General features: G+C 28.3%; 1 protein-coding gene across 3 annotated transcripts in view; it reads right to left on the bottom strand.

Annotated features, from left to right (window-relative positions):
* Nucleotides 1-3,410: 3,410 nt before the first annotated feature.
* Nucleotides 3,411-17,938, bottom strand: part of myd (stromal cell derived factor mayday) — a 73,922-nt gene continuing 59,394 nt past the window's right edge. For 2 of the 3 annotated variants that reach the window (XM_075355319.1, XM_075355318.1), the window contains exons 3-6: nt 15,916-16,029; nt 14,478-14,627; nt 10,980-11,143; nt 3,412-3,899 (exon numbers count right to left, since the gene is read on the bottom strand). In XM_075355319.1, the coding sequence (XP_075211434.1) occupies nt 3,723-3,899; nt 10,980-11,143; nt 14,478-14,627; nt 15,916-16,029 (605 nt within the window). In that variant the 3' untranslated portion in view covers nt 3,412-3,722. Of the gene's footprint in view, nt 3,900-10,979; nt 11,144-14,477; nt 14,628-15,915; nt 16,030-17,938 lie in introns of all 3 variants that reach the window. The other variant, XM_075355317.1, reaches the window with a different exon arrangement.

The raw sequence follows: 17,938 nt of genomic DNA, 5'->3' as shown, positions 1-17,938 counted from the left end.
GTTCTTGATTTTGCAATTTATCTACTTGATAATGAATATATTTCTGTTAACTGATTTTATTATTTTTAAAAGTTCTTCTTTTAACATGCATTAGGTATATGCAATTTTCTTCGATTTCAACTATTCTGCAATTTCAGATTTTCGGGTTGAAGCATTTGAAATTTTTTTACTTTTCAGGTAACAGTATGGTGCATTATTAATTATTATGATGGATCCTTAAGCAATAATCTCAAAAATGTTTTTAAATCAATGCATAAAATTGCCACCGTTCATTTCAATGTGATACTGTTGTGATCTGGATTCAAATACCCATAAACCACTGTTCAAAAATCCATTTTAATTTACTTGTGCATTACTATTAATTTTTTCACTTTTCCAGCCAAATTTTCACCCCAGTTGACATACCTTTCATAAAAGCATCTTTTGTGCTCTTTATTTCTTTAATCACCCATACCTTTTTCCATACATTTCCTGCATTACCCCAAGTCTCATCTAGGTATTAAGTTGTCTTACCCTCTTCATGAAATTGCTTAAGTTCTCTTTATATATTTCCTATGCCATGAAATAATATCTTTGCATTCAGTCAACAAAAAATTATTTTTCTGGATATGAAACTGAAAAATTAATTGATTAATGTACTTTTAGAAAAATTTGGCAGTTCAGAACTGGTATTCACAGCATTTAATATTATGTTCAAGTTAGGAAGCTTGTTAGTGAATTTTTTTTTCTGACAGTGGTTTCAGTAAAATCATCCAACTTTTCAATCTTTTCAAACACTTTTGGGTCTTTTAGGACTAACATGTTTACCATCAATTTTTCTTTCTTTATTATATTAAAAATCATTCTTTCACTAATGCCTGTTGCAATATTTGCTTTTTGAGCAATGTTTCTAGCTTCAGTTTCAGAGTTATCTTGTTTTAAGGTTGCGGATTATTATTTTTTGGAGCTACGTAGGGTTTTTCCAGTTTATGTTTCACAAAAGAATCACTCATTGCCAAAATCCAATTGGCACAAAAACAAAGGGTGAATTAAAATGAATGAAAATAACACTGAATAAAACTGTTATAAAAATGAACTACAAAACTGTATTGTACCATATAGAGTAACATGATAATACAGATTTAAGTACTTCCTTTCACTGAACTGAATAATGGTGTGAAGCATTATAAATGATGTTATCAGCATTAAAAATCAATAACAAAGGCTCAATAAAATTTTTCATTGCTTATCATCGACATGCCACGACACCAGACAAGCGATAGCTTAAAGTACATTATTATACACAAAAAACAATAATTTTACTTTCACATGGCAGTGACAACATGAATCAGCTTTAACTACCGAGATATAAATCATACACGCTGAATTTATATTTACATTTATATCTAGATGAACATTTGATTAAGCAACTAGATGCTTAATTTAAATCTGCTGCACCGGTTTCTGACAGCATATAGTACCAATCATCTTAAAAATTATTATTGAGGGTATAATGTATACACAGGCTGTTCGTCATTTTGTTACTTACATGGAAGGGTCACATTAAACATTTGTGCAGCACATTGTCAAGAGCAGTTTTTGAGATTATACAACTAAAATACAGCTTGACAGTTTGCATATGGTTTATTTTAGTGTATTTCAGTGTCACCTTAATTCAGTATTCATGTAAATGGGCAGTCAGCTCATATTCAAGATATTTTGTCAAAAGAGAGGACTGTAAGAGTAATGTTGAATAAAGGTAATGGGAAACATTGCAAACCTTTGTTTAATAAATAAAAAAATCATGACTGTGATTAATCTGTACATATATTATGTATTGCTAAACGTGAAAAACAATTTAAATAATTACCATAAAAGATCTGACTTTCACGGGTATGACACAAGGGATAAACAAGCTCTGTGTTTACTATTGGTTAGACTGAATACTGTGAAGGATAGTTGGACTTCAAGAGGAATGTATTTGTTCAATGCACTTCCTTTGAAAGCACAGATGTTGTTTTTTACGTCTTTTAAAAATAGGCTGCATTAGTGGTTGGTTGGGCCTGTTTTACTCATTGAATGAATTCTTGGAGTGTGACAAAAGTATTGAATTATGATATAATTACATTTGTTTATTTTATATTTGTTTTTAATGTATCTAGGTATATTTTACTTACATGCTTGTATTTTATTTTTTATTGTGTATTTATGTACTTTGACAAATTCTATTTTAATATTACGTTGACAAATTAATGAATAAATAATAACTATTATAATTACTACATTAATTCTATGGACGGAAAAACAATCTTAATCTTATACAGATTAATAAATATAATTTTGCCATAACCTTTGTTTAAAATTATAACCTATTTATCAGGGATGTAAGCGGGGAAATGATCCATTAATATTATGAAATCGCACATAACTGGCAAAACAAATAAAAATGTATATGACTCTTTGTCATTAAAAAAAAAAAACAACTATAGTTGTTTAAATATATATATTTAAAATCTTGAATAGCATTGATAATGAGAATTTATATTTATTAAAGAAAGAAAGTGTAAATTTCATAAAGTAATTGAAAAAAAGGTGATTTCAGATTGCTTCTAAAAATTTAATGTGGTAAAACTACTTCATAAAAGAAATCATGCCTTGCTTTTAACTGCTCAGTAAAAGCAACTATATGTAAATGTCTTACAAGTATCATTCCTCTATTGAAGCAAAATATAAATTGACTTTGGCAAAAGAGTCTGTTGCCTATTAAATGTGTTGTAAATTTCGTCAGATGGAAATTTTTCTTTATTTATTTTTATACTACAAAAACAGGCTTATGTCCAATTAACAGTTACTGATGGGTGATAATGAATTTTTTACGGCGTGAAAAATGCCATGGCTGACCAGGACTCTAACCCAGAAACGCAGATACAAAGCTGTGGCATTACTACAGCTTTGTCACACAGACTAGCAGAGTGATTTTATTAATGATTTTTGTGAAAGTTCTAACACCAAAATATTATTTACTGCTTTCTAAGCTATGCCTTTTCGGAATTCTTATTTCAAAAATACCCTTTTTTCATTCAAAACATGTTATCAACCAGAAGTTTTCAAGTTCCCTTGTATCTCAAGGGCATAAGAAAAATAAAAAAATTATCAAATGCATTAAAGTATATCTTATTTCTAAAGAAAAAAGAAAAAAATTAAAATCCAAGTACGTTGTAAACTCATTAACCTGACTTGGCTAATTGGGAATATGGTGCATAAATATGAAAAACATAATATACATATGAACACATCATTTTCATGAAATAAAATTTTTTTGATTAACAGCAAAAACAATATCTAAAATATATGAAATAAATAATTTCAAAAATCATAAACATAGAGATATTAAAAGCTAATGTAAAAATTCTATAAAATAAATGTTACTGAAATATTTATGCATGACTGCAATTGCATTTAACTAATCAAGTTACGACTTATCATGACTTATTAATACCTAATGACAATAAAAATTAAATTTTGAATATAATATATGAAAAGCATCAAATTTATTCCAAAAATTATTTAGAATTTGGTCTAAAACATCAGCCTAATATCATCATACAGCCTCTAATAAATTATTTTTTTACATTCACAAATAAGAATCTTATCCTAAATAAATTAAATTGTATTTATTTACAAAATAATAAAACTTTTCGTACACATTATAAAAATTTTTTTATTGCTATAAGAAAATAATATCAAAATTCATCATGAAAACTTCTGGCAGTATCAACCATCTTACTTCCAAGAAAAAGATCAACTTTGCTTAATACTTCCTGTAGCGAAAGCTTACCATCATGACTAGTATCTGCTAATGCCACTAATGATATTGCTTCCTCTTTAGCATGTCTTGGATTTTTTGGATCAATATACATCTGCAAAATATCAAGCTAATTAATTCATTTTTAAAAAAATATGATATAAAAAAGTAAAAACTTTATCTAACCCTTTTGCATTTTGCAGCTACTTAGATAAACTGCTCACGTAGCTTTTCATGTGAGAAGAAATCAACAAAATTGTAATTAGAAATTAACTTACATGTTTCCACCAGTTTCAATCTCAAAAATTTGAAAAACTAAAAAATTAAGGGTTTGATAATCCTTTAAGCAAAATATCAGATCTATTAAGTTTTCTCTCAAAAAATGTTTCATTACTTAGATGGAAAAGAAGACTTAGATTCAATAAATTGTTTCCCAAAGAAATATGAACATTAATTTTTTGCCTTATAGTACTATTTATTCGAGTCTTTCTTAGGGTTACAACATAATAAACTATCTAAGGTAAGAATGGTACTAATCAAGTGCTGGTTTCTCTGAGAGTGATGATCTTTGGCATGTAGCTATAATCTGGGGCAAATGAAGTGAAGATGTTATTTGTAGAGTTTAATATCACCTGCCCTTTGGTGGGGTTGACATGCAACAATATATTCAGCTAAATGAAGAGAATAATGGGAAAATGAGGTCATTTTTTCTATTTAATTAAGATCAAGAATTGTGTGTGATTTCAGGATATAAAATTGTAGATCCATATTTTTTTGAAGATTATGATGAATGAGCAATAACTGTTATGGCTGGTTGTTACTGTGAAATGTTGGGGAATTGACAATAACAGTTTGAAAAATGAAGTATGGTTCAACAAGACAGCACTATAAGCCATACTGTTCTACAGACCTTTACTTTATACAATCTGTTTCCAGTATCTTATCTCCCACTTTGATGATATTTTGTGGGCAGCTTGCTTCCTAGATCTCTCAACCAATTACTATTTTTTATGGGAACACCTCAAAAGTCAACTTTTTTCCACCAAATCTCACACAATAAATGAACTTGAGAGAAAACTTCTGCCATGAAATTAGCAATATCACACCTGAGATATTTTTCTTTTTTTGCAGCATACAATTTGTAAATGAAAGAAAAAATCAACTATATTTGCTCTTTTAAATTTTTATATATATAATATTTATCATTCTAAAATAAAAAAAACCATTGCATTTTGAAAAGTGTCAGTTCTTGACTAACCTGTAAAAATATAAAAAGAAATCATCAATAAACATAATTAATAGCAAGCTCAATGCAAATAAAAAAAAGGTTACATAAAACACACTTGTTGAATCAATGGATTCATCAGTTATTAAATACTATCTCAGGCAGTATCATTACCATCATCATATGCTGAAATTGAGAGCAATAGTTATCACAATCAATTAAATTGAATCTAATTACAGTTAAATCAGTTATAAAGTCAAGTTAACCATTTGTCAAACAATTTAAAAAATTTACATATTCATTTATAAGAGTGTAATTATGTTTATATTTGCAAATGCAATATTTGTCTGGTATTCAAGTTTATTAATTATTTTATTTTTAAATCATTTACCACTGTATTTATTATTGTACATTTCTGAGTAATGCGATGATTACCAACATCTGAAAAATAATTTCTTTTACTTTTTGTATACTTTCAAATGCTCCAAAAGTTCTCTTTAAAGGACTATTAAATAAACATAACAGAATATCTGATACACTTTTTTCTGTAAAAGATTTTTATAAATTTTTATGCATATATAGAAATGACATTACTATGAACAATTTCACATAGTTATAAGTCAATTTTGGTAACGTGTGCCAGAGTAACAAAAAAAAAAATCAATGATAAGATTGCTAATACAATAGCACAATAGTTGATTTTTTATTTTCTTTCCATATTTCTTTTTTACAACACAACTTTATCAAATGATAATTGTTATACATGAAAATTCTGCTTCTAGATGATTTTTTCATAATTATTATGGAAGTTCTTCATCAGTAATGTTATTGTTAGATGATGATGATGTTACCATCTTTAAGTGGTAAGGAAAACCCTCTTGTATGGGGTCAAGTAATATGTTTGTCTGTGTAGTTTGCTCATTTATTAATTTTTTTCAAATCTGGGACTTTAATTCTATATTGTTTAAATACGTTAAATAAGAGTTTCAATAGGTTTTATAACAAACATGAAAAATTCAAACGTAAAGATTCTTTTTGTAAGTGTGTATTTGTGTGTGTGTGTGTGTGTGTGTGTGTATATATATATATATATATATATATATATATATATATATGTTTCATTTTAATCACTCCAGGTGGTTTTCTTGTAAACTACCCATAATACAAACAAATGACCTAAACAAAAGTTACCCAGATTGGACCTTTTTTGAAGGTTATGCAACTAACCATCCGAGATAGTGTTATATGGGTGACAATGTTATACAGAGATAATGTTATATGAGTTGCACATTTTTGAGGGTCATACAATATTCCTGGAATATTTATATTTAGGGCCATTTACCAAGCAAACTATGGGAAAAAGTATAAAAATGACTACACTATTGTGTAACACTATCTCTGGTGGTTAGCTGTATGACCTTCAAAGAAGGTCCAAGGTCACATGTGTGACCACCACATATTCTAATGTAACATTTTTTTGCTCTTTTCATTGGTGGAGTCAAAAAATAGGTCATTCCATTTGATAAAATCATGTTAATCTTGAAATAATGGTAAAGGTCAAATCCAAGGTCACCATGAGGTGTCCCTCTCCAATCTGAGTAACTTTTGTTTAAGTAATTTTTTGTACTGTGCATAGTTTACAAGAATATCGCCTGACGCAATTAAAATGAAACACCCTGAAAAAAAGTCAAAGGTCGTATTGTTACCACATATTTCAATATAAAATTTTCTGCTCTTTTTTATTGGTGGCATAAAAAAGAGCTAATTTCATTAGAAAAATCATGTTAACCTTGAGATAACAGTCAAGGTCAAATCCAAGGTCACCATTATGATGGGAATGTTGCTTGTGGCATTCACATTAGTGACATCCTGGCTGAGACTTGACTGAAAGATGTCATTGCTAAGGTACTGAAGATGACCTTTGGTAAAGCCCATAAGGGGGTGGCATGGTGACCAAAACCATCACATGGAGGATGTCATCCCCTATGGGGTCAGGATGTCTTCCTCCAATATGAGTAACTTTAGTTTAGGTCTTTTTTTGTATTGCATGTTTTTTTTTAAATCGAACACCTGTATATATATATATATATATATATATATATATATATATATATAACAGGCATTTTAAAACTAGATTTTTAGAACATTAGAAATTATAAAAATGGTAAATTGGGTTTATCTAATGTTGCTGACCACCTTATTAATAACAAAAATTCTGTATCTGTTATTCAAACAAATTTGAAGATAGTGGAAATCAGAAATTTAATTTAAATAATAATAGTAAAAGTTTGGACATTTTGGAGGGTTTTATATATATAAGTACAAAAGATTTTCCAACTTGATCAAGTTTTAGACAGAATTGAAGATGACACTTATAAAAGCAACAACAGATGGTAGCACGTTTTTAGATAAAAATAGATAAAATCAAAATGTATATAAATAATTTCAAATCCACTCATTAATGTAACATTGGCTGGCCAGGTTGCATGGTATAAATTTTCTATTATTTCATTTTTAAATTTAATTTTAATTTTTAATTCTTAATTGACATCATATTTAAATATATGTAGTTATTTTATTTAATTGACTTCATGTTTTGTATATATGATAGTAATTTTAATATTTTAATTTTTAATCTTATAATCTTTTTATATCTTATAATTTTTATTTAAAAAAAAAATGTTATGTTTGATATATCATTTTATATAATTTATATGCAACTGATGATGCGGGATCCTGTGAAAGTGCTGTTGGAATAAAGAAACAGAAAAATTAAGGTAAGTGTCATTTCATTTACTTAGTAATTCTGTACTTGAGTTGTTCAAGTTTGTTTTTGATCATAAAAAATACAGTACACACACATGCGCATGCACACACATGTTTGTTTCGTGCTGTGTTCTATTGCACTCCATGGTGAAACAATTTTATGAAGTATTTTAAGTAATTAAATATTTATAAATTAACTCTTAATTATTTTTATAATTAAGTAAGTATTTCTGTAATATTACAGATTATTTTCATTCATTAAAAGGAAAAAACAATTTAAAAGGAAAATAAGAGCATTTGATTTTAGGGTACCTATGTTTTGGTGAGAGCTTACTAACCATTATGATGACTGCTATTTTTGCTTAACAAATGTTACTGGTTTCAATTCAAACAAAAAAAGCAGTATTACATACACAAATGTTTGTTCAGCTATGAGATCGATTTACAGACCCTGACTGCTCAAACTTCTTGGTAAGAAATTTCTGATTCCCCAGACGGTTCAACCAATGAATCCTCAACATCAATAGATATTAATTACAATCCAGAAGAATCAATACTGAACCTCACTTCACCACACAAGCGGAACTGAATGACCTAATTCATGACTTGTATTTGTCAAAATGACATGTAGAACTCCTAGGTTCACATCTTAAAGAATGGAATTTATAGGATATTAAAATTTAAGTATATGGAAATCGAAATGAAAATTTACTGAAATATTTTATAAGAGATGGTGTAATTTGTTGCTGCCACGACGTTAGGGAGTTCAAGTCCTAGTAAAGCAAGTTATTTTTACACGGATTTGAATACTAGATCGTGGATACCGGTGTTCTTTGGTGGTTGGGTTTCAATTAACCATACATCTCAGGAATGGTCGAACTGAGAATGTACAAGACTACACTTCATTTACACTCATACATATCATCCTCTGAAGAATTATCTAAACGGTAGTTACCGGAGGCTAAACAGGAAAAAAGAGAGAGACGTTAGGGAGCTAACGTCTGAACTGGACATGGAATATGTTATTCATGATTGACGTTTACTTATACAATCATCAAAAAGAAGCTTAAAGGCAAGGTTGTTGCATAACTTGAATAGTTTTCTTTTATACTGTTAGCACATGCTGAAGGAATGAAAGAAACATATGAAAGTATGTCAAAAATTTTAAAAGCTATTAAGTAAGATGAACACTGTTGGTGAATCACTGCTGACCTGAAAGTAATAGGGCTTCTTCTTGGTCTTTCTTTTTCTGTTTTGCCTCCAAAAATACAGTAAGGTAGTATTTCAGAGGATGAATGAGGACGATATGTATGAATATAAATGAAGTGTAGTCTTGTACAGCCTCAGGTAGACCATTCCTGAGACATGTGGTTAATTGAGACCCAATCACCAAAGAACACCGGTATCCACGATCTAGCATTCAAATCCATATCAGTAACTGTCTTTTTTTACTAGGATTTGAACCTTAGAACATTTGACTTCGAAATCAGTTGATTTGCAATGACGAGTTCACCACTAGACAAACCCGGTGTGGGTTTTCTTTTCAGTCTCCAGAGTGGCTTTACAAAATATATTTGTTCCTTGTGTTTGTGGGATAGTCGGGCTACAGATAAACACTATGCAGTTAAAGACTGGCCAAAAAGAAATCAGTTTACCCCAGGAAAGGCAAATGTTGCCAATATTCCCTTTGTCAAAGCAGATCGTATTATTTTACCATTTCTACACATAAAACTAGGGCTGATGAAGAATTCTGTAAAAGCATTAGAAAAAGATGGAGATTGCTTTAAATATTTAGTTGAGGTTTTTTACAATTAAGTGAAATCAAATTATAAGGGGGAATATTCATTGGGCCACAAATAAGAAATTTAATTTGTGAAAATATATTTGACAGCAAAGTGAATTCTGAAGAACTAGCAGCATGAAAGTCATTCAAAGATGGTGTTACTGGTTTTCATGGAAACAAAAAAGCTGAAAACCATGATCGGCTTATAAATGAATTCTTAGTGAACTACAAAAATTCAGACTGTAGAATGTCATTAAAAATTAATTTTTTATATTCTCATTTGGACTTTTTCCCTTTAAACTTGGGTGATATCAGAGACAAACAAGGAGAAAGTTCCACCAAGATATATTACAGATGGAACAACGTTATCAAGGCAGATGGGATGAATCTAAAAGTGACTACTGCTGAATGATAAAAAGAGAAGACTTCACCAAATACAAAAGGAAAATAAGAAAAAATAAATCAAGATAAATGTAAATGTCTGCAAAATAAAGGTGGAATTTTAATTGTAATTATTATATTATTATTTTTTTTTATTGTATTATTCTCAATATTTTAACTAAAATTCTCAGATGATGAAGGAAAACTGATTTTATTTTAAGAGTCAGCATAAAAAATAAATCCTAATTCACCTACTTCTATCTCAGTTCTAAATTTTTATTTTTTTATTGACCTGTGCAGTAGAATATTAAATTATTTTGATGTCAATATTAAAATAAACAAGGACAACCAAAATGAAACATCAGTAAATAAAAAACATACTAATATAACAATTCATAAAAAAATCAAGTCGCCCTTGGTATCATAAAATAAAAACATATACAAATATGATCAAGGGATATAATGTATATATTGACCGATCAATTGCAGTAAATTCATTTTAGCAAATAAAAATAATGTTTTTATGAAAATAACGACAACAATAAATGAAGGCTTCAATTCACATGAATGATTTCTGAGGAATGGAGTATTGTAAATAAGGTAATGACACACCATCATGATATAGCTGTCACCATGCGGGTATATCATTCCATCCCATACTGAGGCGTATTTACACTATTCCCAACAGAATGCAAATGCTGCCACTTAATGGAAAAGATCCTAAAATTTCACTTGTCTGCGTTGATAACTTTTATGTTATCGTCTTCTATTCACAGAATACAAAGATTGCCCTTTCATCAGATCACACTTCATAGAACAGTAATATCGAAAGCCAAGACACATAAGGTTAAAAGTCCAATTTTTCCTTTTCCTTAATAAAAACATAAATAAATATAAATAAACACAGTAACAAAAACAATCACTGAATTAAAAAACATCAATAATGAAACTATATAAAATCTTCTGTGAAAAAAAAATTAGAATTAACTAAATTAGTTCATTTTCAAAATGATTACTAAATTATAACAAAAATTACCAACCACAAGCTCCTTTCTGTCTGCTTTTCCATCACTGTTTGTATCAACTAAAGTACGGAATTCCTCTCTCCTTTCTTTTTCACCTTGTGATAACAATGCTTCTCCATTATCACCCACTTTAAGTTGAGCAAATTCATCCTCTGTCAAAATATCATCATCATTCCTATCTGCAAAAAGGAAAAAGAATGATTAAAGTTATTAACTTCATAAATACATGATATTAACACAGCTTTTTATGATAGCCTTACATTTCGCTTTGTTCACTAATGTCCAATCATCCCTTTATAGTCTTCTTATTTTACCTTTAAGTTGTCAGCAATCTGGAAAATTCTTCATCCTTATTCTTTTATTCATTTCTCCTTCCCCTTAGTGCTATCCCTCAGTAAACAGTTGTTTTCACTCTCATCCAATCCAATTTTTCTTACTATTCATTATATAAGCCAATATTTCTCTTTAAAGATATCTAAAATCAGTCATGTTTGTGTAATTATTGATTACACATATTGACTTTTTGATTATTGTGTATAGATAGCATGACTACCTCATGCTATCGTTACTCATGTCCTCATTAATTGTGATTTTAAACTTTAGGTAGAAATTATAGGAAAGGAAGGTTAAGAATGGTAGGTATATTAATATTATAATAATTCCTACAAATAACTCACAGTAATACTAAACCAAAATATGAAAGAAATATAAAAATAACAGCATGAACTAATACAATAACTATTTCCACGAGTAGTCAATGAATCACAACTTTAACATTTAAGAAATGAAAAACATTATATGTACTAAAGGTAATTAAAAAACAAATTGAATTTAAAAAAATATATACAAAAAGTGAAACGATAATACTTTTACAATTCTTCTTTGGATTAATTTTCAATGTCAGTTTAAAAAAAGAAACAACTAATAACTTACTGATTCTTAATTTGATACCGATTTCAAAAATTTTGAGATTTTTAAGAAGAGATTAAAGTATAATTTTTTTTTTTAACTTTTCAGAGCATCTTTAAAAATTGGTTACATTACTTTATTTTAAGTTTGTTTAATTTTACTATTATTCTTTTAAATGATGGCAAGCAAATAATGCTACCTGTAAGAAAAAAGGCTGATTGAACAAAATGCAAACGTGAGAAACCTGGATCTTGATAATAGCCCAGAGAGGAATGCAAAAATCATGTAAAGAGACTCCTAACCCAAGCTTGCATTATGAGACTTGCAAATACAGGAATATCTATTATTTTACCTTAACTTTATACATTCACATAAAATATAAAGTCACAGAGTTTCTTGGGTCATTTTTAAATCTACTTTTTATATTTTAGACATATTAACAAAAACTTTTCCAACCAATTTTCTTGAAGATTCATGATAAAATACTTATCAAACATAACTACACTAAAAATATATTAAAAATGTAATCCTTAATTATTATTTACAGTTTACTAATTATTGAATACTACAATAAGTAACTAATTCTGAGCAGTGATGATGACAAACAAATATACAAAATCTATGTAATTTTTCACTTAAATATTCTTCAATTTAAGTAAGCTAAAAGGAATTTACCACGGGAAACTTACCAACAAAGAAACTTCTTCTATAAAATAAAATAGAATCACCGAAATCAATGCATTTGGTAAAAAGCTTCAATGTGCACAAACAAGATATATTAAGAACCCCTCTCTTTCCTGAAGTTGTGTGTTTTAAGATGTAATGAATGGATTGTAATCTCATATAAGGTTCATATCACAGGGTGTCAATGATTAAGGTAGGAATAAAGTTCATAAAGTGTTTAGAAATGAAAAACTAACTACAGCTATAATTGAATTCCATAAATAAGATACACTATTTCTTGATGTTAACATAAAATTTGAAAAATAATAATATCAATAGTTGTACATTAATAATAAAGGTAAATTAAGATACGATTACCGCTAGCCGAGCTGGAACTCGGTCGTGGTTGAGGTCTTAAACAACACTGACTGTGGAGGCAGCGCAATTACGAACCCCCACCACTCCAGATAAAACATATCCAACACAGTTAATAATAATAATATTATTGGTTGGAAGAATTTAATATATCAGTACAGAGGAGACTGGTTAAGATGAAATTGGAGAAATAAACACAGTAAAAAAATGATAAAGTAATGAAGGGAATGAAGATGGTAGCTTAATCAGAACATATCAAAATAGGAAAGCTAACTGGCTGGGGCATATCATGAGATGAGAAACATTCACTCAAATAGGGCTAAAGAAAGGAGAAAAAAAGAATTTAGAAAGATGTAATAATTATAGACAGTTGAAAAGGAAACTGAATCTACCAGAATCTTAGAAATCTGACTGGAAATAGAGGAGAATGTTGACAAACATCGTGTACTGATGATGAAAAATATGTTCTAAAAGCAAAAGCAATATGTTCTATAATTCAATCTTAGTTAAAATGCTTAAAAAATATTTTCTTATCTTTACTTTCCAATTATCTCCCACACATTTTATCTGTTGGATTTAGAACATTTAATCTACATTTTTACAAAAAAATATTATGGAAGATTACTTTTTTAATTTTTATTAACAAACATCAAACTTTATGGAAACCTTCAGCCGCTTAAAAACCCTTCATCAGGGTTACTCAAGGATTAATGGCTGCTGTTATTATTTTTCATAATAAGATTTTTCAATTTTTTTATAGCGATTGTGAATAACTTGTGGTATCATTGCACTGATTGTAAATGCATTGATACCACACAAAGTATTGTTCTTATGTGTATGATTATGAACTCTCACTTCATCTCAAGAAAGTTGTCACCTTGAACCTCATAACATGAGAGAAATGTTTAAGCAGTAATGGCTTTATTTTTCTTTTGAACGTCTGTCAACAATTTGTGTCATAATCAAATAAAAAATACCTCATATTATGTTTGGTAGCAATTATTAGAATGTGGTATAAAACAAGTTTAACTTTAACATACTAAACAATTACTTTGTGTTTTAAAGTTAAGCTTACTTGCTAAAATTAAATCAAAATTTAGAAGTGATTATTTTGTATATGTAGAATAATAATTCTATAAATTCATTTAAAATATAAACAAAAGAACAGATAATTGTCAAGATAAATATAGTAGAACACTATTATATTTACACTATTAACAGAAAATAGTGGTATAGAATGAATTTGATAATATTCAAAATGCAGGGTAAGAATTCAGTCACAGGATTTTATGCAATAGTTTTCATTAAAATAGTATATAGCTAATCTAACTCGTAAAATAATCTTAAATTATAATTTAATAGTAACTATAGGTAAAAATGAACCAAAATAATAATAATAAAAAAAAAAACATTACATCATCAATGCATGTGTTATTCAACTAAAATGTTTCAAAGAGGAAATTTTAATTAATTTAGATTTTAGGAAGTAAAGTTAACTAATAAAGGAAAGATAAAACAATCCACAATAAAAATAAATTTCTACTAATATTGTATAAAGGAAATAACCTAATTTATCAAGAAGTTCTTCTACCAGTCCAAGAATAGTTATATGACTAGACTCAGGATGTCGAAATGCAAGGAATTCATCAAGAGTTAAAAAATCTGGATCATTTCTAGCTGCTTCAGACCATGATGCTTTGTCACGAGATATTGCTTCTGTAAATTAAAAATGCAAGTCAATTCATCTTATTATTCAAATTATTAAAAATGTTCTATGAAGAAAAACAAAAGTAATCTAATAAAATAAATTCAAAAATTAATAGATGACAATTTCAGTATTTTTATAAACACTGAAATAAAAAGGCCATTTATGCAAAATAATAGTGAGTTCACTGGGTTTTTGGCACAAAGGTAATCAGTATCTTGTTATGATGTGTGGGGGATCCACAACTCCTAGCTTATCTTGGGTAGTAATATATTAAAAAAATAAGGATATATAAAATTAGGTTTTTTTCTTGGACGCACAACAAAATGCTATTATCAGTGCCTGGATGTAATATTACTATAGTAAACAATTTAAGCTAATAACACCAAACTTTAAAATTAAATAACAGCAATATAAAACAATATCAACAATTTAAACATGTGATATCATAATGAAAAGTATTCCTCATTCAGTGTAGCATAGGTGTAAAGTACCTATGCTGTACGCTAAGGGTAAAATAAAACCACAATGAAATACTACATTAAAATCTATCTTAAAACAAGATTACCATCTGGCATACACCAAATGGCATAAATAGATGAAACACAGAGTAATAATCAAATATTTGAATACAGATGCACAGCCTTAAAAATAGTAAGACAATCAATAAATAATATAAATTTGATAATTTAAATTTCCGATGCAATGCTGGATAATAGACACAATCCACAGGGATATGGTATACCATTACTTGCCAGTCACAGTGAACAAAAACGAATACATCAATCTGATTCATGAGATGCCCTTGAGTTAGATTAGTGTGCCCTATTTGCAAATAGCAAATAATAACCTTAACAATTATTCCTACATGAAGAACTCTCCACACTGACACAACTTAACTGGGCAAAGTTATAAGATTGTCATTTAAAGATAGGAAGTGATGTTTAATAAATGGGTTAACTACATTCCTATAGATTAATCACTGGAGAACATGGACACTTTTAACAGCATGGTATTTTCCACCTTACTTCATGTACATTTTTCTTTCCGGGGTGAATACTGGATGTATTTTCCTTTCAAGAAAGTAATTATTGCTTTTTGTGTTTCAATTGCTAACGGTGACAGTCTATGTTATTTAAAATGTGATAAAAAGAAGTAAGCTATATTGGCAAATTTTTTTACGTAACAATAAAATATACTCCCAATCCCAATATCCAAAACAAAAAAATATATTGTCTAATTTGGCCAATAATGTATTTATTTTTGTTTTATCACACAAATTTAATTTTATTAACTTACCTTTAAGTACCCTATCAAGGCTTGAATGTTTTTCTACATGTTTATTAGCATAATCCTCACTTAAACCATTCTGCATTAAAAAATACTTATGATACTCTTCCCATGAGACAAGACCTGAAATAAAACACAAATTCAATCCAAAGATTTAAACAAAATACATAGTTTTCGAAGTTTACTTAGTGAAATCTGTTACTAATAATTCCATATGCTTCATAAAATAATTCCTTGAATCCTAAGATAGAAGAAACAAATTATAATAAAATAGAAAACACTATTTCACTGGAATAATGTGGGTAGAACCATTACTGAATAATCTGGAAACTGAAAAGTAAATTAAAAATGTGTTTTATAAATAAATAGTGAGCACAAAACTGAATAGAAAACTTTAAATTGCATAATTAATAAAATAAATAAATGCAGAAACATTCAAAAATGGCCTCTAGATAAGAGGAAAATTGTGAAAGGGGAAACCATGCAATCCTGATCACTAAAGAATGTGTAAGATTTAATAAAGTGGAGACCTTTATTTCAGATTCATGTATCATTTCCTCCTCATTAATTATAAATAAAGAACAAACTGTTCCTTCTTCTTATTCATGTAAAGTAAAAAATTGTTACAATTCAGTTAGCCTAGCTAGCCTTTTAGAGCTGGCATCTAGAGAATATCAATACCAATGATTATATTATATTGTTTAGTCCAAATTCACACATCATTCAGTTAACAACAAGAAAGTGGAAGGCTGTTTTTTAGAATGATTTTCTCAATAACATGGAAATGAAAGAAAATATTTTAGCATGGAATTACAAATGTTTGAATGAAGAACACGTGTGTTATGTCAATGAAATGTAATTCTTTTCCAGTCTTGCTGGGGCAATTTCACAATTGTATATTATATAATTATAATATTATATTTCTTTAGCAATACACAATTCTATTGTTAGTCATTAACTTATAATATTCAGTGTTATTAATTAATATTTATTATATATTAATTACATTTATTAATGGATATAACAGGTTCAATGTTCTTGTGAGCTATTGCAAGGTTAGCAGTAAATTAATTTAAAAAATATATATTTACTTCTATAAACATATATTTAAAATTTTGAAACAGAATACTTCAGTTTCCTGGTACAAAAATAAAACCATTACAATAATGAGTATGTCATACTTTTCAGAATGATAGCATGTTCAACATTGAAGATTGTGGTTATTTAATGTCCTTTCTGTGATGATCTGGTTTCATTTATTTGAAGATGACAAATGTTGAAGGAATGTTCTAAGTCCTGTACCTGTCTTGTACCTGTCTTGTACCTGTAAAGCTAAGTTTGTGGTCTTGAATGAGTTTTAGTCAGCAAATTTGAAAATAATGAATACACAAATACATAAGTCTACATTTTGAAAGGACAGTTTTTGTGCAGATTTGGAAGGCATGTTTCAGACATGGGTGAGAGAACTATATTGTTACAATATGTGGGGTGAACCACACATATATTCTTGTCCGATTATGTAAGTGTATGTGTCTTTCTGCAGACAGGAGGAGTCTTCTCTGAATATGAGGTTTCTTATCTTTCTGTGATTGTTTTTAAATTTTATGAGGGTTTAACTTTTTTTACTGTATTTTTTACATTTTTTTATTTACTTTAACTTTAATTATTTATTCATTTTTATTTCATTTAGTGTATTTTGTTTTTATTTATTTAAAAAAAATATAATAGAAATAACTTTATATAACAGCCTACAAATAATATTCTCTTATTTACAATAACAGGTATACATACAACACAATTTAAAAGTTAACAGTATAAATAATGTATTATAATAGATCAATCCTATCCTTTTAATCTAATTCCTCAATTTTGCTCTCAGATAACTCAAATACTTCATCACTGCTGTTGTGTCATTTGAAATTACCACCCCGTCATATGCCCATAGTAATATAACTGCCATGTAATAATCATTTAAAACACGATCACAACACTTTTTCCAAAATTTAGCAACCAGTTGTCTATATTCTTTTTC

Source organism: Lycorma delicatula, chromosome 2, assembly GCF_047948215.1.
Source record: "Lycorma delicatula isolate Av1 chromosome 2, ASM4794821v1, whole genome shotgun sequence".
Taxonomy (NCBI): Eukaryota; Metazoa; Arthropoda; class Insecta; order Hemiptera; family Fulgoridae; genus Lycorma; species Lycorma delicatula.
This window is presented reverse-complemented; position numbering and strand designations above follow the sequence as displayed.